At 67.7% G+C, this 24992-nt stretch overlaps 1 protein-coding gene across 1 annotated transcript; it reads left to right on the forward strand.

Annotated features, from left to right (window-relative positions):
• Window positions 1-380: 380 nt before the first annotated feature.
• On the forward strand, window positions 381-24496 carry PC (pyruvate carboxylase). Its single transcript, XM_072880687.1, is given in 22 exon segments — window positions 381-434; window positions 2900-3026; window positions 3985-4169; window positions 5303-5468; window positions 6182-6327; window positions 6978-7095; window positions 7677-7828; window positions 8565-8683; window positions 8935-9097; window positions 10480-10662; window positions 11290-11434; window positions 12200-12289; window positions 12884-13105; window positions 13717-13873; window positions 15367-15473; window positions 15476-15606; window positions 16289-16538; window positions 17446-17690; window positions 18720-18899; window positions 21020-21268; window positions 23150-23290; window positions 24152-24496. Coding segments are annotated over 21 exon segments (3525 nt in total). The 5' UTR covers window positions 381-434; the 3' UTR covers window positions 24401-24496.
• The last annotated feature ends 496 nt before the right edge of the window (window positions 24497-24992 follow it).

Here is a 24992-nt window from a genome sequence, read left to right on the forward strand (position 1 = left end):
CAGGACTCCCCTATAGGGGCCGTGCTATAGGCGACGGGCTGTCGTGCTCACGTGCCCGCGCGTCCGGGTCACGTGGCCCCGCCCACTCTCCAGTGGCCCCGCCCCCCGGGCCAATCAGCGCCCGCGGAGGCACCGGCGCGCCCGCCAATGGCCGCGAGCGACGCCACCGTGACGTCACGGCGCCCCGCCCTCTCCTCCCCGCTGAAGCGGGGGGGCGGGGCTTACGGTGGGAGTGGCAGCCTCTCCCGCCAATAGCGGAGCGGGAGCGGAAGAGGGCGGGCTAACGAAGTGCGCCCGTTCCCGCCGGCCTCCGGTAAGGGGCGGGGCGCGGCGGCAAGGGGGCGGGGCGGAGGCTGGCCAATAGGGGCGAGGGGGGCGGGGCCAGCGGGGCCGGCCGGGACGCGGGGGGAAGCGGCGGCGGCGGTCGCGGAGCGGTGAGTTGGGGGCGGGGGCGACACCGGGGACCACGTGACCCAGGGCCCCTGTGACCTGACCCCTCCCCTATATGGCCTGACCCACGTGACTTGACCCCCCCCATATGGACCGCGACTCCCCCTCCCCCACGGGCTGGCCGCCCGCTATAGGGACCAGGACCCACGTGACCACCCCCGCCGCCTATAGCCGGGGTCCCCTATAGGGGCCGGGACCCACGTGACCTCCCCCATATGTCGCAGGCCATAGGGGACCCCGTCCGGTGTGTCTGTGTCCCCCCCTCCCCGGATCCGAGCCCCCTATAGGGTCTGGGACCCCCTATAGGGACCACGAGCACTCTAAGTGAGTCCCCCTGTCAGCCCCCTATAGGGCCTGGCACCCCCTGTAGGGCCTAGGACCTCCTATAGACCAGGCATCTATAGGCTTGGTCACCCTATAGCGGCCAAGACCCCTCTGCATAAGCCCCCCCATCAGCTCTCTATGGGGGCTGAGGTTTCCTATAAGGTCTGGGAGCCCCTATAGGGCTTGGGAGCTCCTATAGACCAGACTCCTATAGACTTGATCCCCCTATAGGGACCAAGAGCCCTCTGCATGAGTCCCCCTCATCAGCCCTCTATGGGGACTGGGGTCTCCTATAAGTCCTGGGACCCCCTATAGGGCCTGGGAGCCCCTATAGACCAGGCCCCTATACACTTGGTCCCCCCTAGAACCCCAGTACGGACCAGTGCTCCCAGTTTGGCCCCGCTGGGCAGCTCGTCCGCGGGGCCATATGGGGCCATATGGGGCCATACGTACCCTGCGGGGCCGTATGGGGCCATACGTGCCCGGTGGGGGCGTATGGGGCCGTATGGACTTTGCCCCGCGGGTCAATGATTCACCCGGACGCCTGGGCCGGCGGGCGCGGGGGCGGGGAGCCCCGGGCCAGGCGTGCGAGGGCGCGTGCGAGGGGCGTGCGAGGGGCGTGCGACAGCGGGCGGCGGCGGCGGCGGCGAGTCCCGGCCTGCCCGGGTCGGCGGGGAGCGCGCGTGCGAGGAGCGCGCGTGGCAAAGGTACTCGTGCGAGGGAGGGGAGGGGGGCTCGTGCGAGGGGGGCTTGTGGCAGAGGTACTCGTGCAAGGGAGGGGCTCGTGCAAAAGAGGTGTTTGTGCAAGGGGTGCTTGCGGGAGAGGGGCTCGTGCAAAAGGAGGTCATGGGAAAAGTACTCGTGCGAGAGAGGGGCTTGTGCAAGAGGTGCTTGTGCAAGGGAGGTGCTTGTGCAAGAAGGGCTGGTGAAGGAGATGGGCGTGTGCAAGAGATGCTCGTGCAAAGGGGGCTCATAGAAGAAGTACTCGTGCAAGAGAGGGGCTTGTGCGAGGGGGCTCGTGCAAAAGAGGTGTTTGTGCAAGGGTTGCTTGTGGCAAAGGTGCTCGTGCAAGAGAGGTGCTCGTGCAAGAGCGGCTTGTGGAGGAGACGGGCTTGTGCGAGAGGTCCTCGTGCAAGGGAGGCGCTTGTGCAAGAGATGCTCGTGCAAAGGGGGCTCATGGAAAAAGTACTCGTGCAAGAGAGGGGCTTGTGCGAGAGGCGCTCGTGCGAGGGGGGCTCGTGCAAGGGAGGTGCTTGTGCAAGAGGGGCTTGTGGAGGAGACGGGCTCGTGCAAGAGATGCTCGTGCAAAGGGGGCTCATAGAAGAAGTTCTCGTGCGAGAGAGGGGCTCGTGCAAGAGATGCTCGTGCAAAAGAGGTGCTTGTGCAAGGGGCGCTTGCGGGAAAGGGGCTCGTGCGAGGGGCTCGTGAGGAGAGGGGCTCGTGCAAGAGGTGCTCGTGCAAGGGAGGCGCTTGTGCAAGAGGTGCTCGTGCAAGAGACGTGCTCGTGCGGGGGGTCCTTGTGCGCAGGCGCTCGTGCGAGGGACGCTCGTGCGAGGGTCCTCGTGCGAGGGGGGGTTGCACACACGTGTGCGTGGGACACGCGTGTCACACACACCCCACCCCCCCCCTTAACCTGCCCCTGCTCATTAAAGGGGGGGGAGGGGGAGGCATCCAGGTGCATTATGGGATGGGGGGATTCTCCAGGGTCTCGTATGGGGTTGGGGAGGGGAGGGGGGGTCGAGGTCCCTTCCCGCGGGTTTGGGGTCAGAGGGCACTGGGGGAAAGGTGGGGGGAGGGGTGGCCCGGATGCCTGGGTCCCTTCTGGGAAAACTGGGGGGGGAGAGGGCGGGGAGGGGGGGAGGGGGAGATTCTCCGCTGTCCCCTATAGGGGCTATGGGTGTTTTTGGTTGGGAGGGGGGGTCAAAGGGCACTGGGGCAAAGGGGAGTGGCCCCGGATGCTTGGGTCCCTTCTGGGAAAGGCGGGGGGGGGGGGGGGGGGAGGATTCTCCACTGTCTCGTATAGGGTTGTGCTGGCAACGGGGTTGGGGGGCTGCTGGCCACTGCGCTGCCCTGTGACCCCCCCACTCGTGTCACACCCCCCCCCGTGTGTCCCCTCCCCCTCCAGATGTTGCAGCTGTGCGTCCCCCGCAGGGGCCGCGCCCTCCTGGGGGTGCGGCTGCTGTGGGGTCCCCCCGGGACCACCCGCCCCGTCAGCTACCAGCCCATCCGCAAGGTCCTGGTGGCCAACCGGGGTGAGTGATGGCCCTGGGGACACCCCCTGTCACCTGCGGGCCACCCCAATGTCCCCTGGGGCCCCCCATGTCCCCTGGGGCTCCCCGTGTCCCCTGGGCCCCCCTCCCCGTGTCACCCAGTGACCCCCCCGCGTCTCCTGGGACCCCCAATGTCCCCTGGGTGCCCCCCCCGTGTCCCCCGGGTGCCCTGGGGTCACCCCCAGCCCCATTGTCCCCCGCTTTGTCCCCTGGGTCCCCCCTTTCTCCCCTCCATCCCCCATGTCCCCAGGCTGTCCCCATGGCGTGTCCCCAGGGTGTCCCTGTCCCCGTGTCCCCCTCCCAACCGGGCTGTCCCCATCCTCCTGTCCCCCTCCCATCCGGGATGTCCCCAGCGGGATGGGGTGTCCCCGATGGGGTGGGGTGTCCCTGTCCCCGTGCCCCGGGATGTCCCCGATGGGATGGCGTGTCCCTGGAGTGTCCTTGTCCCCATGTCCCCATCCCAGCTGGGACATCCCCAGCGGGATGGGCTGTCCCCATGTCCCTGTGTCCCCCTCCCAGCTGGGGTGTCCCCAGGGTGTCCCCATCCTCGTGTCCCCAGTGGGATGGCATGTCCCGGGGGTGTCCCCATGTCCCTGTGTCCCCCCCCAAGGTGAGATCGCCATCCGGGTGTTCCAGGCGTGCACGGAGCTGGGGATCCGGACGGTGGCCGTGTCCCCCTCCCAGCTGGGATGTCCCCAGGGTGTCCCCACCCCATGTCCCCAGTGGGATGGCATGTCCCGGGGGTGTCCCCATGTCCCTGCCCCCCCCCCCAAGGCGAGATCGCCATCCGGGTGTTCCGGGCGTGCACGGAGCTGGGGATCCGGACGGTGGCCGTGTCCCCCTCCCAGCTGGGATGTCCCCATCCCCATGTCCCCATGGGATGGCGTGTCCCGGGGGTGTCCCCATGCCCGTGTCCCCATGTCCCTGTCCCCCCCCCAAGGCGAGATCGCCATCCGGGTGTTCCGGGCGTGCACGGAGCTGGGGATCCGGACGGTGGCCGTCTACTCGGAGCAGGACACGGGGCAGATGCACCGGCAGAAGGCGGATGAGGCCTATCTGGTGGGGCGGGGGCTGCCCCCCGTCCAGGCCTACCTCCACATCCCCGACATCATCCGCGTCGCCCAGGTACCCCACGGCGGGGACACTGGGGGGGACGCCTGGGGACGCTATGGGGGGGACGCCTGGGTCCCCCCGGTTGGGACGTGCCGGGGTTCCCTTGGGGGGCATGACTGGGGACCCTGTGGGGGGGATGCCTGGGTCCCCTATGGGAAGGACCCTTGGGTGGGGGGCATGCCCGGGTCCCCTGTGGGGAACATGACTGGGACCCTATGGGGGGGATGCCCAGGTCCCCTATGGGGGACATCACTGGGAACCCTATGGGGGGGACATCTGGGGACCCTATGGGGTGAACGCCTGGGTCCCCTATGGGAGGGACCCCTGGGTGGGGGGCATGCCCGGGTCCCCTGTGGGGAACGTGCCTGGGGACCCTATGGGGAATATGCTTGAGGACCCTATGGGGGGGGATGCCTGGGTCCCCTATGGGGGACATCACTGGGAACCCTATGGGGGGGACATCTGGGGACCCTATGGGGTGAACGCCTGGGTCCCCTATGGGAGGGACCCCTGGGTGGGGGGCATGCCTGGGGACCCTATGGGGAACGCGTGGATCCCCTATGGGTGACGTGACTGAGTCCCCTATGGGGGGAACCTCTGGGTTCCTTGGGGGGGGATGCCTGGGTCCCCTGTGGGGGAACCCATGGGTGGGGGGCACGTCTGGGTCCCCTAGAGGGGGACATGGCTGGGGACCTTATGGGGGGGACAACTGGGGACCCTATGGGGGGACATCTGGGTGGGGACACGCCTGGGTCCCCTGTGGGGGGAACTCCTGGGTCCCCTGGAGATGGGGCCCCCCCAGATGCTTGGGTCCCTGGGTGGGGGGTCTGGGGGTGCTGAGGGGTCACGTGTCCCCCCTGGACACCTGGGTCACTGGGTGGGGGTGCTGGGGTCACGCGACCCCCGAGACGCCTGGGTCCTTGGGTGGGGGGGTTCTGGGGGTGCTGAGGGGGTCACGTGTCCCCCCTGGACAAGTGGGTCCCTGGGGGGGGGGGGGGGGGTGTCTGTGGGGGCTGGGGGTCACATGACCCCCCCCCAGATGCCTGGGTCCCTGGGTATATAGGGTGGGGCAGGGTCCCCGATGCCTGGGTCCTTGGGTGGGGGGTCTGGGGTGCCAGACCCCCCCCACCGGTGTTCCCCCACAGGAGAACGGGGTAGACGCCATCCACCCGGGATACGGGTTCCTGTCGGAGCGAGCTGACTTCGCCCAGGCCTGCCTGGACGCGGGGGTCCGGTTTGTGGGACCCCCCCCCGCCGTCGTCCGCAAGATGGGGGATAAAGTGGAGGCTCGCGGCATCGCCATCGCTGCTGGTGGGGGAGCGTTATGGGGTTTTGGGGGGCTTATGGGGTTACTTGGGGGTATGGGGGAGTTATGGAGTTATTTGGGGGTTATGGGGTTTTTGGGGGGTTATGAAGTCGTGGGGAGTTATGGGGTTACTGGGGGGTTTCTTGGGGGATATTGGGGGTTTATGGGGTTATTGAGGGGGTATCTGGGAGTAGTGGGGCTATCAGGGGAATTTATTGGGGGTTATGGGGTTATTGGGGGGCTATGGGGGGACTATGGGGTTATTGAGGGGAGTTATGGGGGGCTACGGGGTTATGGGGTTATTAGGGGATTTATTGGGGGTTATGGGTCTATTGGGGGAGTTATGGGGTTACTGGGGGCTATTGGGGGGCTATGGGGCTATTGGGGGTACGGGGTTATGGGGAGGGTTGAGGTGTTATTGGGGGTTATGGGATTATGGGGGTTATGGGGGCTTTTGGGGTTATGGGGAGGATATAGGGATATTGAGGGGGGCAATGGGTGGTTTTGAGGGGATTATGGGGGCTGGGGCGGTTGTGGGGTTATTGGGTGGTTGCAGGAGGCTATGGGGGACTTATGGGATTGCTGGGGGCTACAGGGGGTTATGGGGGGCTACGGGTGCCAGGGGAGGGTGATGGGGTTAAGTGGGCTTGGGGGTTCCTGGGGGGGGGTGTGGAGAGCAGGGTGTCCCCGACACCGGCACTGACGGGACCCCCCCCAGGAGTGCCGGTGGTGCCGGGGACGCCGGCGCCGGTGTCAGCGCTGTCGGAGGCGCAGGACTTCGCCCACCAGGTCGGCTTCCCCATCATCTTCAAGGCGGCTCACGGCGGCGGCGGCCGCGGCATGCGGGTGGTCCGCTCCCCCCAGGTACGGGGGACCCCAGAGGCCGGGCCCCACAGGACCCCCCCACCACCACGGGACCTGGGCGTCTGGGACCCTCAAATCCCTGGGACCCCTCTGCCACGGGACCCCAGCGTCCAGGCCCCACGGGACCCCCCCGCCATGGGACCCCGGTGTCCACCAATTCCCTGGGACCCCAACCCCAAGACACCCCTCCCGCCGTGGGGCCCAGGCATCCTGGCCCCACGGGACCCCCCTTGCCATGGGACCCTGGCATCCGGGCCCCTGGGGGTGCCCCCGCCATGGGACCCCAGCATCGGGGACCCCCAATTCCCCAGGACCCCCACCCCGGACCTCCCCCACCATAGGACCCAGGTGTCTGGGACCCCCAAATCCTGGGACCCCCAATTCCCCAGGACACCCCAACATCCTGGGGGCCCAAATAGGTGGGGGGGGACCCAGGCATCCATGGAGGAACCCAGGCGTGCTGGGGGGGACACCCAGGCATCCTGATGGGACTCCAGTGGGTGGAGGGACCCAGGCACCCTGGGGGGGACGGACCCAGGCGTGCCCAGAGGACCCAAGTGGGGGGGGGACACACCCAAGTGGGTGGGGGGACCCAAGCGGGTGGGGGGACCCAGGCATCCGGGGAAACCCAGGCGTCCGGGTGTGCGCAGGAGCTGGAGGAGAGCTTCTCCCGCGCCTCCTCGGAGGCTTTGGCCGCTTTCGGCAACGGGGCCCTTTTCGTGGAGAAATTCATCGAGCGCCCGCGGCACATCGAGGTCCAGATCCTGGGTACGATGCGGGGGGGCTTCTCTGGGGGCTTTGGGGGGGGACTCTGGGGCTTTGGGGGAGTCCTTGGAGCTTTGGGAGGACCCTGAGGCTTGGGGGGCGGTTCTGGGGGCTTTGGGGTTGTCCCTGGGGTTTTAGGGGTCCTCAGGGATTTGAGGGGGTCCGCAGGTCCTCTGAGGGCACCTCGAAGGGGTTTGGGGGGCAGGTTGGAGAGGCTGGAGGGGGTTTGGGGGCAGTTAGGAGGTTTTTGGGGTCTGAGGGTTTTGGGGGCTGGGTGGCAGAGGTTTAGGGGGGCAGTTGTGTTTGGGGGGCTGGGGGGCAGGAGGTAATGGGAGGGAGGGTGGGGGCACCCGAACACCTGGGTCCCTTTTGGGGGTGCCTGGGTGCCTGGGTCCCTCAGTGGGATGGCCAGATGCTTGGGCACCTCAACGTGGGGTGCGTGGGTGCCCCCACGCCTGGGTCCCTTCCAGGGGTGCCCGAACACCTGGGTCCCTCAATGGGGGCGGTGTGAGGGCACCCGGACACCCGGGTCCCTTTTGGGGGTGCCTGGGTCCCCCCCGCTCTGACCCCGCCGCTGCCCCCAGGGGACCAGCACGGGAACGTGGTCCACCTCTACGAGCGGGATTGCTCCATCCAGCGCCGGCACCAGAAGGTGGTGGAGATCGCCCCGGCCGCCCGCCTGCACCCCGAGCTCCGCGCCCGCCTGGCCAGCGACGCCGTCCGCCTCGCCCAGCAGGTACCGGCACCCAGGAGTCCGGGAAGGGCACCCAGGAGTTTGGGGAAGGGTCGTGCATCCGTCCCCCCGGGGACCCAGGAGTTGGGACCCATGAGTCCGTGGTGGGACCCAAGAGAACATGGGGACCCAGGAGCTGGCAGGGAGGACACCCAGGAGTCTGGGGGGGACACCCAGGAGTTGGGGTGGGGGGCCTGCACCCATCACCAGGGGACCCAGAAGTTGCGGCGGGGGGGTCACCCAGGAGTTCAGGAGGGGACCAGGAGTCCGGGGAAGGGACGCGCATCCATCCCCAGGGGGATGCAGGAGTTTGGGGGGAGCACCCAGGAGTCAAGGGGGGAACCTGCACCCACTCCTGGGGGACCTAAGAGTCCATGGGGGGGACCCAGGAGTCAGGGAGGGGACCCGCACCCATCACCAGGGGACCCAGGAGTTGGGTGGGGGGACCCAAGAGACCATGGGGGAACCCAGGAATCCGGAGAGGGACCCAGGAGTCCGGGGGGGGTTGCACATGCCCCCCCAGGGCGCTGCAAGGGGACCCCCCCCAGGGCAAGCCACCAGCAGGGGGGGGGGACGGGGACCCGGGCGTTCGGGGGACCTGGGTGTTTGGGGGACCCAGGCATCCGGGGGACCCAGGCATTCAGGGGACCTGGGTGTTTGGGGGACCCAGGCGTCCGGGCGGGACACCCAGGTGTCCAGGGGACCCCGGCGTCTGCGCTGACGGCGGGGGGTGACGCAGGTGGGCTACGAAAACGCGGGGACGGTGGAGTTCCTGGTGGACCAGAACGGGGATTACTACTTCATCGAGGTCAACTCCCGGCTGCAGGTGGAGCACACGGTCACCGAGGAGATCACCGAGTGAGCGTCCGGACGCCTGGGGGTCCCCTGGGGTGCGGGGAGCGGGTCCCGGGACACCCGGGTCCCCTGGGAGGATGAGGGGTGCAAAGGGTGTGTGGGGGGTGCCCGAATACCTGGGCGCTTGGGAGGACGAGGGGTGCTCGGATGCCTGGGTGTCCGGGAAAATGGGGAGTGGAGGTGGGGGTGCCCGGCCACCGGGGTGTCCCCCCCACCCCGGACGCCTGGGTCCCCCCCTGGTGACACCCGGGCAGCGTGGACCTGGTCCACGCGCAGCTGCAGGTGGCGGCGGGGCGGTCGCTGCCGGAGCTGGGGCTGCGCCAGGAGAGCATCCGGGTGAACGGCTGCGCCATCCAGTGCCGCGTCACCACCGAGGACCCTGCCCGCGGCTTCCAACCCGACACCGGCCGCATCGAGGTGCCCCCACGGGACCCCTCTGCTTTGGGACACCCCTGGGACCCCCTTGGGGCCCCTCCATGGGACATCTCCCCTGGGACCCCCCTTGGGACCCCCTTGGGACCCCTCCATGGGACACCTCCCCTGGGACCCCCCTGGAGACCCCCATGGGACTCCCTTGGGACCCCTCCATGGGACACCTCCCCTGGGACCCCCCTTGGGACCCCCTTGGGACCCCTCCATGGGTCACCTCCCCTGGGACCCCCCTGGAGACCCCCTTGGGACCCCCATGGGACCTGCTTGTGACCCCTCCATGGGACACCTCCCCTGGGACCCCCCTGGGACTCCCTTGGGACCCCCTTGGGACCCCTCCATGGGTCACCTCCCCTGGGACCCCTGGGACCCCCTGGAGACCCCCTTGGGACCCCCATGGGTCACCTCCCCTGGGACCCCCCTGGAGACCCCCTTGGGACCCCCATGGGACCTGCTTGTGACCCCTCCATGGGACACCTCCCCTGGGACCCCCATGGGACTCCCTTGGGACCCCCTTGGGACCCCATGGGACCCGCTTGTGACCCCTCCATGGGACACCTCCCCTGGGACCCCCCTGGAGACCCCCATGGGACTCCCTTGGGACCCCTCCATGGGACACCTCCCCTGGGACCCCCCTGGAGACCCCCTTGGGACCCCCATGGGACCCGCTTGTGACCCCTCCATGGGACACCTCCCCTGGGACCCCCTGGAGACCCCCTTGGGACCCCCCAGGACCCCCCTTGGTGATCCCCCCATGGGATCACCCCTAGGACCCTGCACTGGGACCCTCCCTGGGGACCCCCATGGGCCGCCCCAGGACCCCCATGGGACCCCCGCTAAATGGGACGCCCGTGGGACCCTGCTTGGGATCCGCCTTGGGACTCCCCTAGGACCCCTCCCGTTAGACCCCCATATAGGGTCCATAGGTGCCTGCAGGAGGCTCTATAGGGATCTGTGGGACCATACAGGGTCCGTAGATGCCTGTAAAAAGCTTTGTAGGTGCTCTGAAACCGTATAGCGTCCATAAATGCATGTAGGAGGCTCTATAGGGGCTTTATGGCATGGAGGGGTGCCCATAGGAGGCTCTGTGGAGTGGATGGGTGCCTATAAGAAACTCTATAGGGTCTCTGTGGGACCATATAGAACCTATAGGGGCCCATAGGAGGCTCTATAGGGGCTCCGCAGGACCCTATAGGGCCCATAGGTGCCTATAGAGCTATCTATAGAGTCCGGGGGTACCTATATGAGGCCGTACAGGGGCTCTGTGGGGCGGGCAGGTGCCTGTAGGAGGCCCTGTAGGGTCTCCACAGGACCCTATAGGGCCTGTGGGCGCCTATAGGGTTCTCTACAGGGTGCGGGGGTGCCGGCAGGTGTTCCGCAGCGGCGAGGGGATGGGGATCCGCCTGGACGGGGCCTCGGCTTTCCAGGGGGCCCTGATCTCCCCCCACTACGACTCGCTGCTGGTGAAGGTGGTGGCCCACGGCCCCGACCAGCCGGCCGCCGCCGCCAAGATGAGCCGGGCCCTGGCCGAGTTCCGCATCCGCGGGGTCAAGGTGGGGCGGGGGGGGCCCTCGTGCGACGCACGGGGCGGGGGGGGGAGAGATGCACGGAGGGGTGTTGGGGGGCTCTTGTGCGATGCACGGGGCGGGGGGGGGGATGCACGGGGGTGTTGGGCAGTGGACCAGGGGGTTTTGAGGGGGCTCTCGGGCGATGCACGGGGACCCTCGTGCGATGCACGAGGGGGTGGAGGTGTGCAATGCACTGGGGGGTCGTACGATGTACCAGGGGGCTTGTGTGACGCACCAGGAGCTTTGGGGGGGGAGCTCTCGTGCGATGCACGGGGGCTCCTATGCAGCGTGCGATGGGGTGGAGGGCTCGTGCAACGCACCAGGGTACTTGTGCAACACACGGGAGGGTGTGGGGGGACCCCTTGTGCGATGCACGATGGGGCAAGGGGGTCGTGCCACGCACTAGAGGACTTGTGCAACGCACAGGAGGGTATGGAGGAGCTCTCGTGCAACGCACGACGGGGCGGGAGGGATTGTGCAATGCACCGGCACCGGGCTCCCCGTGCGTCGCACGAGGGGGACGCTCCCCCCGCCCTGGTGTGTCGCACGAGGAGGGGGAGGATGACGCCCGTCCCCTCGTGCGTCGCACGCTGACGGGCGCGTCTCGCGCAGACGAACATCCCGTTCCTGCAGAACGTCCTGGCGCACCCCCAGTTTTTGGGGGGTGCCGCCGACACCCAGTTCATCGACGAGAACCCTGAGCTCTTCCACCTCCGCCCCGGCCAGAATCGGGCCCAGAAGTTGCTTCACTATCTGGGTATGGGGGGGGGGGCTGGGGGATCCTTGGGGGCTCTAAGGGGTCTTGGGGGGGGTCTGGGGACTCTGGGGGGCTCTAGGGGGCTGGAGGGCTCTAGGGGGGCTCTGGGGGCTTTTAGAGGTCCCTGGGGGGTGGAAGAGGTCTTGGTGGTCCCTGGGGAGGGCTCTAAGGGGTCCCTGGGGGCTGGGAGGGGTCTTGGGGGACTCTGGGGGGTCTTTGGGGGTCCTGGGGTTTCTAGGGGTCCCTGGGGGCTGGGGGGCTGGAGGCTCTCAGGGGTCCCTGGGTGGGTCCTGGGGTCTCTGAGGGGGCTTTGGGGGCCTGGGCAGGGTCTTGGGGTCCCTGGGGGCTCTAAGGGGTGTCTGGGGGATGGGGTCTTGGGGGAGCCTGGGGGCTCTAAGAGGTCTTTGGGGGTGCTGGGAGGGGTCTTGGGGGTCCGTGGGGGGATCTGGGGGGCCTTGGGGGCTCTAAGGGGTCCCGGGGGGCAGGGAGGGCTCTGAGGGGGGCTCTGGGGCTTTTAGAGACCCCGGGGGGCTGGGAGGGGCTTGGGGGTCCCCGGGGGGCCCTGGGAGCTCTAAGGGGTCCCTGAGGGGGTGGGAGGCATCTGGGTGGTCCCTGGGGACCCTCAGGGGTCCTTTGGGGGGCTGGGAGGGGTCTTGAGGGTCCGGGGGGGGATCTGGGGGACTTGGGGGTTCTCAGATGTTTGGAGGGGATCCCTGGGGTTTTGGGGGTCCCGGCGCCCCTGACCACGTGCCCCCCCCCCCCCAGGTCACGTGATGGTGAACGGCCCCAGCACCCCCCTCCCCGTCAAGGCGAAGGCGGCGCTGGTGGAGCCCACCCCCCCCCCGGTGCCCATGGGTGAGCGGGGGAGGGGCAGGACGCGGCATGTATGTGGCGTGTGCGATGCACACGGGCCCCGGTGCGTGTGGCGTGTGCACGGCGTGTGGTTGGCGTGCCGTTAGCGTGTGTGCTTGGCGTGTGCTTGGCATGTGCAGGGCACGTGTTTGGCGTGCGCGGGGCGTGTGCGGGACATGCCGTAGCACGCGCGTGGTGTACGTGCACGACGTACGTGCTTGGCGTGGCCGCAGCAAGCCGTACCGTGTGCTTGGCGTGTGCTCGGAGTATGCGCTTGGTGTGCGCGTGGCGCGCTGTGGCGTGTGCATGGCGCGCCTCGGCGTGTGTGCATGGCGTGCTTCGGCGTGTGTGCATGGTGTGCCTCGGCGTGTGTGCATGGCGTGCCTCAGCGTGTGCATGGCACGTGCACGGCATTTAATGGCACGCGCACGGCGTGTGCGTGGCACAGGCGCTTGCCGCGTGCATGACGTACACACGGCGCGCGCGTGGCACCCTGTGGCGTGTTTACGGCGTGTGCGTGGCGTGCGCGCGGCACGCCGCGGCGTGTGCCGTGCGTGTGCCGGCCCCCCTATCCCCACTGACGCCCCGGTGCCGCAGGGCCCCCCCCGGCGGGGCTGCGGGCGGTGCTGGCGCGGGAGGGCCCGGGGGGCTTCGCCCGGGCGGTGCGGGCTCACCGGGGGCTGCTGCTGACCGACACCACCTTCCGCGACGCCCACCAATCCCTGCTCGCCACCCGCGTCCGCACCCGCGACCTCGCCCGCGTCGCCCCCTTCGTCGCCCACGCCCTCAGCCCCCTCTGCAGCATGGAGACCTGGGGAGGTGAGGAGGGGGGCGGGGCTTCGGAGGGGGGGCGGGGCCGAGGGGGGGCGGGGCTATGCTGGGTCCATGGGGGGTGCCCCAGGGGCGTGGGTTTGGGGGTAAAGGGGCGGGGCTTGAAAGGGTGTGGTATCGGGGGGCATCGGTGGGGGCACCCGGGGCGGGGGGCGCTGCATCGAGGGGCGGGGTCTGAGGGGAGGGGGCCTTCCCGGTGCTGGGAGTTACAGGGGTCCCCCACAGGGGGCGGGGCTTCACCGGGGGTGGAGCTACACTGAGGGGCGGGGCTTGCTGAGGCTCACCTGTGTGGGGCTTCGCCAGGGGCGGGGCTTCACCGGGGGTGGAGCTACACTGAGGGGCGGGGCTTGCTGAGGCTCACCTGTGTGGGGCTTCGCCAGGGGCGGGGCTTCACCGGGGGTGGGGCTTTGTGGGGTGGGCGTGGCTTCGCGTGGGGCGGGGCTCGAGCACCAAGCACTGGGGCCAGGCACGCCGCAGAGGCGGGGTGCGAAGGAGGGCTTGTGCGAGGGGGCGGAGCTTGTGCGAGGGGGGGTGGGGCTTGCACGAGGGGGCGGGGCTCGCACAAAGGTGACAGCACGAGGACGGGGCGTGCCCGGCAGGCGCCACCTTCGACGTGGCCATGAGGTTCCTGCACGAGTGCCCCTGGGAGCGGCTGCGGGAGCTGCGGCGCCTGGTCCCCAACATCCCCTTCCAGATGCTGCTGCGCGGCGCCAACGCCGTCGGCTACACCAACTACCCCGACAACGTCGTCTACCGGTCGGGGGGGGACACACACAGGGAACGGGGGACATGGGGGCATATGGGGACACTGGGGGGACATGGAGGGATCTGGAGATGTGGGGACGTGGGGGGACACGGAGGGATGAGGGGAGACGGAGGGATGAGGGGACACGGGGACATGGAGGGATGAGGGGACATGGGGGATGAGGGGACATGGAGGGATGAGGGGACATGGGGACATGGAGGTATGAGGGGACATGGGGGCATGGGGGAGTGAGGGGACATGGGGACATGGAGGGATGAGGGAACATGGGGATATGGAGGGTTGAGGGGACATGGGGGGATGAGGGGACATGGAGGGATGAGGGGAGACGGAGGGTTGAGGGGACATGGGGGGATGAGGGGACATGGAGGGATGAGGGGACATGGAGGGATGAGGGGACATGGGGACATGGGGGAGTGAGGGGACATGGGGATATGGAGGGTTGAGGGACATGGGGACATGGGGGAGTGAGGGGACATGGGGACAGGGAGGGATGAGGGAACAGGGGGATATGGAGGGTTGAGGGGACATGGGGGATGAGGGAGACGGAGGGTTGAGGGACATGGGGACATGGGGGATGAGGGGACATGGAGGGATGAGGGGACATGGGGACATGGGGGGATGAGGGGACATGGAGGGATGAGGGGACATGGAGGGATGAGGGGAGACGGAGGGTTGAGGGGACATGGGGACATGGAGGGTTGAGGGGACATGGGGACATGGGGAGTGAGGGAACATGGGGACATGGAGGGATGAGGGAACATGGGGACATGGAGGGATGAGGGGACATGGGGGGATGAGGGGACATGGGGACATGGAGGGATGAGGGAACATGGGGATATGGAGGGTTGAGGGGACATGGGGACATGGAGGGATGAGGGGACATGGGGGTTGAGGGGACATGGGGATATGGGGGATATGGGGACATGGGGATATGGGGAGACATGAGGGGACGTGGGGAGACATGGAGGGATGAGGGAACATGGGGGATGAGGGGACATGGAGGGTTGAGGGGACATGGGGATATGGGAGGATATGGGGAGACATGGAGGGACGAGGGGCCATGGGGACATGGGATGTGAAGAACATGGGGAGATGAGGGGGCATGGGGACGGGGGGGACATGGAGGGAGATGGGAAGACATGGAAGGTTGAGAGGACGTGGGGAGATGAGGGGACATGGGGGGTTATGGTGGGATGAGGGGACATGGGACGTGAAGGACGTGGGGGATGAAGGGACGGGGGAAGATGGAATATGAAGGACATGGGGACATAGAGGGAGGAGAGAACAGGGGACGTGAAGGACACGGGAGGACGTGGGGAGACGGTGGGATGAGGGGTCATGCGAACATGGGGGATCACGGAGGGGTGAAGGACGTCAGAACATGGCGGGTCGTGAGGGGACGTGGGGGGGACATGAGGAGACATGAGGGGGACATGGGGACCCTCAGGCTCCCGCTAACGTCCCCTTCCCTCCCCTTCCCCAGCTTCTGCGAGGTGGCGGTGGCCAACGGGATGGACATCTTCCGAGTCTTTGATGCCCTCAACTACCTCCCCAACCTGGTGCTGGGGGTGGAGGCGGCCGGGCGGGCGGGGCGGTGGTGGAGGCCGCCCTCTCCTACACCGGGGACGTGGCCGACCCTGCCCGCACCAAGTACACCCTCGACTACTACCTGGGCCTGGCCCGCGAGCTGGTGGCCGCCGGCACCCACATCCTCTGCATCAAGGTTTGGGGGTGGTCCTGGGGGGACGTGGGGGGATTTGGGGGTGTTGGGGAGATGGCAGGGAGGATTGGGGGGGGGGGGGGGAGGGGGCCTTGGAGGGATGGGAAGGGGGATTTGGGGTGCCTGGAGGGGTTGGGAGGGGGATGAGGGGATGGGAGGGGGGATTTGGGGGTGTTGGGCAGATGGGAGGGAGATTTGGGGGCCCTGGGGGTTGGGAGGGGATTTGGGGAATGGGAGGGGTGTTATGGGGGTCTCAGGGTGACGGGAGAGGGGACTGGGAGATGGGAAGGGGGATTTTGGGGGTCTTGGGGGCTGGGAGGGGGATTTGGGGAGTGGGAGAGGGGATTTTGGGGTGCTGGGGGGCTGGGAGGGGGATTTGGGGGCTGGGGGTTGGGAGGGGATTGGGGGCGTGGGGGGTGATTTGGGGCGCCGGGGGATGGCGGGGTGGATTGGGGGTCTTGGGGGCTGGCAGAGGGGGCTGGGGGACAGGAGAGGGATTTGGGGGTCTGGGGGCATTGGGACGGGGAACTGGGGGGCTGGGAGGTGGATTTGGGGGTCCCCTCCTCCCCCAAGACAGTGGGGCCGCTGTGGGGGGTGGGGAGGATCGAGATGGGCTGGGAGTTGGGGGGTGCCCGTGACCCCTATGACCCCCCATGACCCCCGACCCCTATGCCCCTCCCCCCAGGACATGGCGGGGCTGCTGACGCCGGCGGCCGCCCGGTTGCTGGTGGGGGCCCTACGGGAGCAGTTCCCCGAGGTGCCGCTGCACGTCCACACCCACGACACGGCCGGGGCCGCCGTTGCCTCCATGCTGGCGGCTGCCAACGCTGGCGCTGACGTGGTGGACGTGGCCGTGGACGCCATGGCCGGCATGACCTCCCAACCCAGCATGGGCGCCTTGGTGGCCTGTGCCCGTGGGACCCCCCTCGACACAGGTATGGACACCCCTGTAGAGAGGCCACCGTGGTCATGGAGGTGCCACCACGGTCTTGGCAAAGGCAACAAGGTCAGGGAGGTGGTGACGTGGTCATGGAGGTGCCACCATAGTCTTGGCAATGCCACCATGGTCGTGGAGGTGCCACTATGGTCTTGGCAATGGCAACAAGGTCAGGGAGGTGGTGACATGGTTATGGAGGTGCCACCGTGGTTATGGAGGTGCCACCATGGTTATGAACGTGGTGACGTGGTCACGGACGTACCGCTATGGTTTTGGCAATGGCAACAAGGTCAGGGAGGTGGTGACGTGGTCATGGAGGTGCCACCATAGTCTTGGCAATGCCACCGTGGTTGTGAAGGTGCCACCATGGTCACGCTAATGGCACTGCGGTTGTGGCAATGGCACTGTGGGCATGGTCACGGCAATGCCGCCATGGTCATGGAGGCGCCACCATGGTGGTGGTGTCATGGCCTTGTTGATGGACCCATGGCCACGGTGATGCCACCGTGATCACAACAACGGTACTATGGCCGTGGTGGTGGTATCACGGCCATGATGATGGACCCATGGCCACGGTGATGCCACCGTGATCACAACAATGGTACTATGGCCATGGTGATGCCACCGTGGTCGTGGCAATGCCACCATGGTCATGGAGGTGCCACCATGGCCGTGGTGATGGACCCATGGCCGTGGTGATGCCATCGTGGTCACAGCAATAGCACTACGGCCATAGCGACGCCACCTGCGTCATGACGTTATCCCCAGTCCATGGTGTCCCTCAACCACAGTGGCCCCCAACCCATGGCCACACCTCCCCGCCGTGTCCCCAGTGCGCGGTGTCCCCATGGGGTCCCCATCCATGGGTGCCCCCCACCCACGCCCCCCCCTCCCCGCCCCCCCAGGCATCGCGCTGGAGCGGGTGTTTGAGTACAGCGAGTACTGGGAGGGGGCACGGGCACTCTACGCCGCCTTCGACTGCACGGCCACCATGAAGTCGGGCAACGCGGACGTCTACGAGAACGAGATCCCGGGGGGACAATACACCAACCTCCACTTCCAGGCCCACGCCATGGGGCTGGGCCACAAGTTCAAGGAGGTCAAGAAAGCCTATGCCGAGGCCAACAAGATCCTCGGGGACCTCATTAAGGTGGGGGCGGGGCTAGGAGGGGTTGGGGTGGTCTTCGTGGGGTGGTCTCTATGGGGAGGTGGTCTCCATGGGGTGGTTTCCATGGGGTGGTGTTGATGGAGATGGTCTCTGTGGGTTGGGTGGTCTCCATGGGGTGGGGGGTCTCCGTGGGGTGGTTTCCATGGGGTGGTGTTGATGGAGATGGTCTCCATGGGGTGGGTGGTCTCCATGGGGTGGGGGGTCTCTGTGGGGTGGTTTCCATGGGGTGGTGTTGATGGAGATGGTCTCTGTGGGGTGGGTGGTCTCCATAAGGAGGTCTCCATGGGGTGGGTGGTATCCGTGGGGTGGGGGGGTCTCCGTGGGGTGGTTTCCATGGGGTGGTGTTGATGGAGATGGTCTCCGTGGGGTGGGTGGTCTCCATAGGGAGGTCTCCATGGGGTGGGTGGTCTCCATGGGGTGGAATGGTCTCCATAGGATGGTCTCCATAGGGAAGATAGTCTTCATGGGGTAGGATGGTCTCCGTGGGGTGGATGGTCTCGATGGGGCAGTCTTTGTGGGGTGGGTGGTGCCCATAGGATGGTCTCCATGGGGTGGGTGGTCTCAATCTGATAGGTGGTCTCCATAAGATGGTCTCCATGGGGCAGGTGATCTCCATGGGGAAAGCGGTCTCCGTGGAGTAGGATGGTCCCCATGGGGTGGATGATCTCCATGGGGCAATCTTTGTGGGGTGGGTGATGCCCATGGGGTGAGTTGTCTCCATGGGATGGGTGATCTCCAGAAGGTGGTCTCCATGGAGTAGGTGGTTCCCATGGGGTGAGATGGTCTCCACCGTGGGGCGAGATGGTCTCCATCGGGTGGTATCCATGGGTTGGGTGCTCCATGGGTTGGGTGCTCCATGGGTTGGGTGCTGTCCACGAGGGACGACCCCTCTAGGGTGAGCTGCTCCCCATCCCATCCCCATAGGAAGGATCCCTATGGGAGCAGCGTAGTGGGGGTGCCACCACGAGGTGACACCCGTGGGGTGACGCCGCCGGGTGTTGCCGGGTGCAGGTGACGCCGTCCTCGAAGGTGGTGGGGGACCTGGCGCAGTTCATGGTGCAGAACGGGCTGTCGCGGGAGGAGGTGGAGGCGCGGGCGGACGAGCTCTCCTTCCCCCTCTCCGTCGTGGAGTTCCTCCAGGGTCACATCGGAACCCCCCCGGGGGGCTTCCCCGAGCCCCTCCGCTCCCGGGTGCGTGGGGGTGCTGGGAGGGGGACTGGGAGGCGCTGGGAGGGGACTGGGGGGCACTGGGAAGGGATTGGAAGGCGCTGGAGGGGGCTGGGAGGGGGCTGGGTGGGACTGGGAGGCACTAGGAGGGGGCTGGGGGGCACTGGGAGTGGACTGGGTGGGACTGGGAGGGGGCTGGGTGGGACTGAGAGGCACTGGGAGGGGGCTGGGTGGGACTGGGAGGGACTGGGAGGAGGCTGGGTGGGACTGGAAGGCACTAGGAGGGGACTAGGAGGGACTGGGAGTAGACTGGGAGGCACTGGGAGTAGACTGGGAGGCACTGGGAGGGGGCTGGGTGGGACTGGGAGGCACTAGGAGGGGGCTGGGGGCACTGGAAGTGGACTGGGAGGGACTGGGAGGCACTAGGAGGGGACGGGGAGGGACTGGGAGGCACTGGGAGGGGACTAGGAGGCACTGGGAGGGGACTGGGAGGCACTAGGAGGGGACTAGGAGGGACTGGGAGTGGACTGGGAGGCACTGGGAGGGGGCTGGGTGGGACTGGGAGGGACTGGGAGGGGGCTGGGTGGGACTGGGAGGCACTAGGAGGGGACTGGGAGGGGGCTGGGTGGGACTGGGAAGCACTAGGAGGGGGCTGGGGGGCACTGGGAGTGGACTGGGTGGGACTGGGAGGGGGCTGGGTGGGACTGGAAGGCACTAGGAGGGGACTAGGAGGGACTGGGAGTAGACTGGGAGGCACTGGGAGGGGGCTGGGTGGGACTGGGAGGCAGTAGGAGGGGGCTGGGGGGCACTGGAAGTGGACTGGGAGGGACTGGGAGGCACTAGGAGGGGACTGGGAGGGACTGGGAGGCACTGGGAGGGGACTAGGAGGCACTGGGAGGGGACTGGGAGGCACTAGGAGGGGACTAGGAGGGACTGGGAGTGGACTGGGAGGCACTGGGAGGGGGCTGGGTGGGACTGGGAGGGACTGGGAGGGGCTGGGTGGGACTGGGAGGCACTAGGAGGGGACTGGGAGGGGGCTGGGTGGGACTGGGAAGCACTAGGAGGGGGCTGGGGGGCACTGGGAGTGGACTGGGTGGGACTGGGAGGGGGCTGGGTGGGACTGGGAGGCACTAGGAGGGGACTGGGAGGGACTGGGAGGCACTGGGAGGGGACTAGGAGGCACTGGGAGGGGACTGGGAGGCGCTGGGAGGGGACTGGGAGGCGCTGGGCGTGGACTGGGAGGCACTACGAGGAGTCTGGGTGGGACTGGGGGGCACTGGGAAGGGATTGGAAGGCGCTGGAGGGGGCTGGGGGCACTGGGGGGACTGGGAGGGTTTGCTGGAGGCCGTTGCCATGGCGCCAGACGCAGTGACAGCACGTGGTGCTGGTTGCCATGGCAACCGACCCTGGCAACGGGTCCCGGCTCTGGTTGCCATGACAACAGCCCCTAGCAACAGGTCCCCATCCTGGTTGCCGTGGCACCGGACCCTACTAACGGGTACTAGGGATGGTTGCCATGGCACCTGTCCCTAGCAACGGGTGCAGGTGCTGGTTGCCATGGCACCCGTCCCTAGCAACAGGTCCCCGTGCTGGTTGCCATGGCACGGGTCCCTAGCAACAGGTCACAGTACAGGTTACCATGGCACCCGTCCCTAGTAACAGGTGCAAGTGCTGGTTGCCATGGCACCCGACCCTAGCAACCGGTCCAAGTGCTGGTTGCCATGGCCCCAGACCCTAGCAACGGGTCCAAATGCTGGTTGCCATGGCACCCGACCATAGCAACGGCTCTCGTCTCTGGTTGCCATGACACCAGCCCCTAGCAACGGGTCCCCATACTGGTTGCCATGGCACCAGACCCTACTAACGGGTCCTAGGGATGGTTGCCATGGCACCCGACCTTAGCAACGGGTCCTAGGGATGGTTGCCATGGCACTCGACCCTAGCAACGGGTCCTAGGGATGGTTGCCATGGCACCCGACCCTAGCAATGGGTCCTGGGGATGGTTGCCATGGCACCGGCCCCTAGCAGCGGGCCCCTAGCAACAAATGCAGGGCACGGTGCCCTACCACCACCTCCCAGCACCGGTTACCGTGACACCCGGCCCCCGGTTGCCATGCCAACGCCCTCCACCCCCACCCCCCCAGGTTCTGAAGGACCTGCCCCGCGTCGAGGGGCGGCCGGGGGCTTCGCTGCCGCCGCTGGATTTCGAGGCGCTGGGGCGGGAGCTGGGGGCGCGGCACGGGGCCCCCCCCGGCCCCGAGGACCTGCTCTCGGCCGCCCTCTACCCCAAAGTCTACGACGATTTTCGCACCTTCGCCTCCACCTTCGGCCCCGTCTCCTGCCTGGGCACCCGCCTCTTCCTCGAGGGCCCCACCATCGCCGAGGAGTTTGAGGTGGGGGAGGTTTGGGGGGAGGGGGGGAACGGGGGGAGGAGCCTGGGAGGCACTGGGGGGGACTGGGGGCACTGGGGGACACTAGGAAGTGACCAGGAGGCACTGGGAGGAGACTGGGGGCACTGGGAAGGGGCCAGGAGGGACTGGGCCGGGACTGGGGGGCACTGGGAGGCACTAGGAAATGACCAGGAGGCACTGGGAGAAGACTGGGAGGCACTAGGAAAGCACTGGGAGGCACTGGGGGGGGGGACTGGGGGGCACTGGGGGACACTAGGAAGTGACCAGGAGGCACTGGGAGGAGACTGGGGGGCACTGGGAAGGGGCCAGGAGGGACTGGGCCGGGACTGGGGGGCACTGGGAGGCACTAGGAAGTGACCAGGAGGCACTGGGAGGGAACTGGAGGGGACTGGGAGGGGACTGGGAGTCACGGGGGGGGGGCACTGGGGGGGCAATAAAGGAGCCCGGAGTGGGCGGGGCTTAGGGATGGGATTTGTTCTGCCTTGGGCTTGAGGATGGGAGGGGCTTGAGTGGGTGTGGCTGTGTGATGGGCGGGGCTTGAAAACGGGGAGGGGCTTACAATGGGCGGGGCTTTGGTCGGAGGGCGTGGTTTAGACCCCTCCTGCACCCCTGTGCATGCCTGGCAGCTCTTGCACACCCCGGGGGCCCCTCGCACCCCCCCTTGCACACCCAGCGCCTCTCCCACGCACCCAGCGCCCCTTGCACGCCCCCGGGCACACCCGGCACCCCTTGCGCACCCGTGGGTCCCCTCGGACACCCTCATGCACACCTGGCGTCCCTTGCACACCCATGGGTCCCCTCGCACACCCTCGTGTACGCCCAGCACCCCTTGCACACCCCTGGGTCCCCTCGCACACCTTCGTGCACACCCGGCACCCCTTGCGCACCCGTGGGTCCCCTTGCACGCCCTCGTGCACACCCAGTGGCCGTCACACACCTCTGGAGCCCTTGCACACCACTTACATGCTCCTGGTGCCTCTTGCACACCCTCATGCATGCCTGGAACTCCTTGCACACCCCTGGGGCCCCTCGCACACCCTCATGCACACCCGGCACCCCTTGCACACCCCTGGGTCCCCTCGCACACCCTCGTGCACACCCGGCACCCCTTGCACACCCCTGGGGCCCCTCGCACACCCTCGTGCACACCCGGCACCCCTTGCACACCCCTGGGGCCCCTCGCACACCCTCGTGCACACCCGGCACCCCTTGCACACCCCTGGGGCCCCTCGCACACCCTCGTGCACACGTGGCACCCCTCGCACACCCCCGTGCACTCTTGGCAGCACTTGCACACTCCCAGGGCCTCTTGCACACCCTCGTGCACACCCAGCACCCCTTGCACACCCCTGGGTCCCCTCGCACACCCTCGTGCACACCCGGCACCCCTCGCACACCCCTGGGTCCCCTCGCACGCCCTCGTGCACACCCAGTAGCCATCACACACCTCTGGGGCCTCTTGCACGCTCCTGGTGCCCCTCGCACGCCCTCACGCACGCCTGGAACTCCTCGCACACCCCTGGGGCCCCTCGCACACCCTCATGCACACCCGGCACCCCTTGCACACCCCTGGGTCCCCTCGCACACCCTCATGCACACCCGGCACTCCTTGCACACCCCTGGGGCCCCTCGCACACCCTCGTGCACACCCGGCACCCCTTGCACACCCCTGGGGCCCCTCGCACACCCCCGTGCACCCCTCGGCACCGCCCTGCGTCCTCTTACGCACCCAGCACCTCTCCCACGCACCCAGGACCCCTCGCACACCCTCCCCCCCGTGCACCCGCCTCTTTGCTCACCCGTCCCTCGCACGCCCGTCCCTTGCACGCCCACCCCTCGCACGCCCACCCCTCGCCCGCGCAGGTGGAGCTGGAGCGGGGGAAGACGCTGCACATCAAGGCGCTGGCGCTGGGGGACCTGAACGCCGCCGGGCAGCGGGAGGTTTTCTTCGAGCTCAACGGGCAACTGCGCTCCATCCTCGTGCGAGACACCCAGGCCATGAAGGTGGGGGGCTGGGGGGGGGGGGGGCTGAGGAGGGGGTTGGAGGGGTTTTGGGGGTCTAGGGGATGATGGGGGAGGTTTTCTTCGAGCTCAACGGGCGACTGCGCTCCATCCTCGTGCGGGACACCCAGGCCACGAAGCGGGGTCGGGGGGTCTGGGAGGAGAGAGGGGAGGATCTGGGGGGACATGGAGGGGTTTGGGGGCACAGAGGGGGCATGAGGGGCTTTGGGGGTGATGTGGGGGGTTGGGGGAGTATGGGAGGGAGACAGGGGATTAGGGGGTCTGGGGGGGGCACAGAGGGGGATGTGAGGGGGTCTGAGGGGTTGCAGAGGGGGTCTGGGGGATGGGGGGTCCTGGGGGGCACACAGGGGTTTGAGGGGCTCTAGGGGGATGCAGAGGGGGTATGAGGGGGTTTAGGGGGCCACAGAGGGGTCTGGGGATGTGGGGGTGCTGGGGGATACAGGCAGGTCCTGGGGGTTATGGGGGAGGTCCCAGGGACCGTGGGGGGTTCTGGGGGACACAGGGGCGTCCTGGGGGCCATAGGGGAGTCCCAAGGACCATGGAGGGGCTCTGGGGGACATGGGGGTGTCCCAAGGACCATGGGGACATCCTAGGGGACACAGGGGTCCTGGGGGACATGGGGGAAGGTTCCAGAGACCATGGAGGGTCCTGGGGACACAAGGGGGTTCTGAGGGACTTGGGGGGACATTGGGGGATCCCATGGACCATGGCGAGGTGCTGGGGGACATGGGAGGATCCTGGGGGACACAGGGGGGTCTTGATGGACACAGGGAGGTTCTGGGGGACACAAGGGGGTCCAGCACCCCCCCTCACCTCCCCCATTCCCCTTTCTCCCCCCCCCAGGAGATGCACGTGCACCCGAAGGCGGACAGGGGGGCCAAGGGGCAGGTGGGGGCCCCCATGCCGGGGGAGGTGGTGGAGGTGCGGGTGGATGTGGGGGCGTCGGTGGCCAAGGGGGACCCCCTCTGCGTCCTCAGCGCCATGAAGATGGAGACGGTGGTGACGGCCCCCCTGGCCGGGACCATCGCCCGCCTCCACGTTCGCCCCGGGATGAGCCTGGAGGGTGATGACCTCATCGTCGAAATTGAGTAGGGGGGGGCACAGGACCCCTCCGGACCCCTCCGACCCCCCCCCCCCCGAAAAAAACCCCACCCCCACCCCCAAACCCCCCCCAAACGCCACCCCTGCCAAATGGTGCGCTGGCCCTTTAAGAGCGACCTCCCCTTCCCCCCCTGCTCTAGCGCCCCTACTGTGGAAAAGGGGTACAGCTCGTTTTGGGAGGGGCACCCCTTAATTAGGGGGTGAGCGCTTAATTGGGGGGCACCTCTTAATTGGGGGCACAAGTTAATTGGGGGGCACCCCAGAATTGGGGGGGCACCCTTTTTTGGGGGGGTCACCCCTTAATTGGGGGGCCCCCCATTTGGGGAGCACCCCATTTTGGGGGGACACGCCTTAATTGGGGGGCACCCCTGAATTTGGGGCGGGGTGTCACGTCTTAATTGGGGGTCATCTCTTAATTGGAGGGCACCCCGTTTTGCGGGGTCATGCATTAACTGGGGGGGCCCTTTTGGGAGGGGCACCCCTTGTTTGGGGGGGGTCACGCCTTTTGGGGGTTCACCCCATTTTGGGGAGTCGCACCTTTTTGGGGGGTCACCCCATTGGGGAGAGTCAACCCCCACTTTTG

The sequence above is a fragment of the Ciconia boyciana genome, chromosome 16, assembly GCF_034638445.1.
Source record: "Ciconia boyciana chromosome 16, ASM3463844v1, whole genome shotgun sequence".
Taxonomy (NCBI): Eukaryota; Metazoa; Chordata; class Aves; order Ciconiiformes; family Ciconiidae; genus Ciconia; species Ciconia boyciana.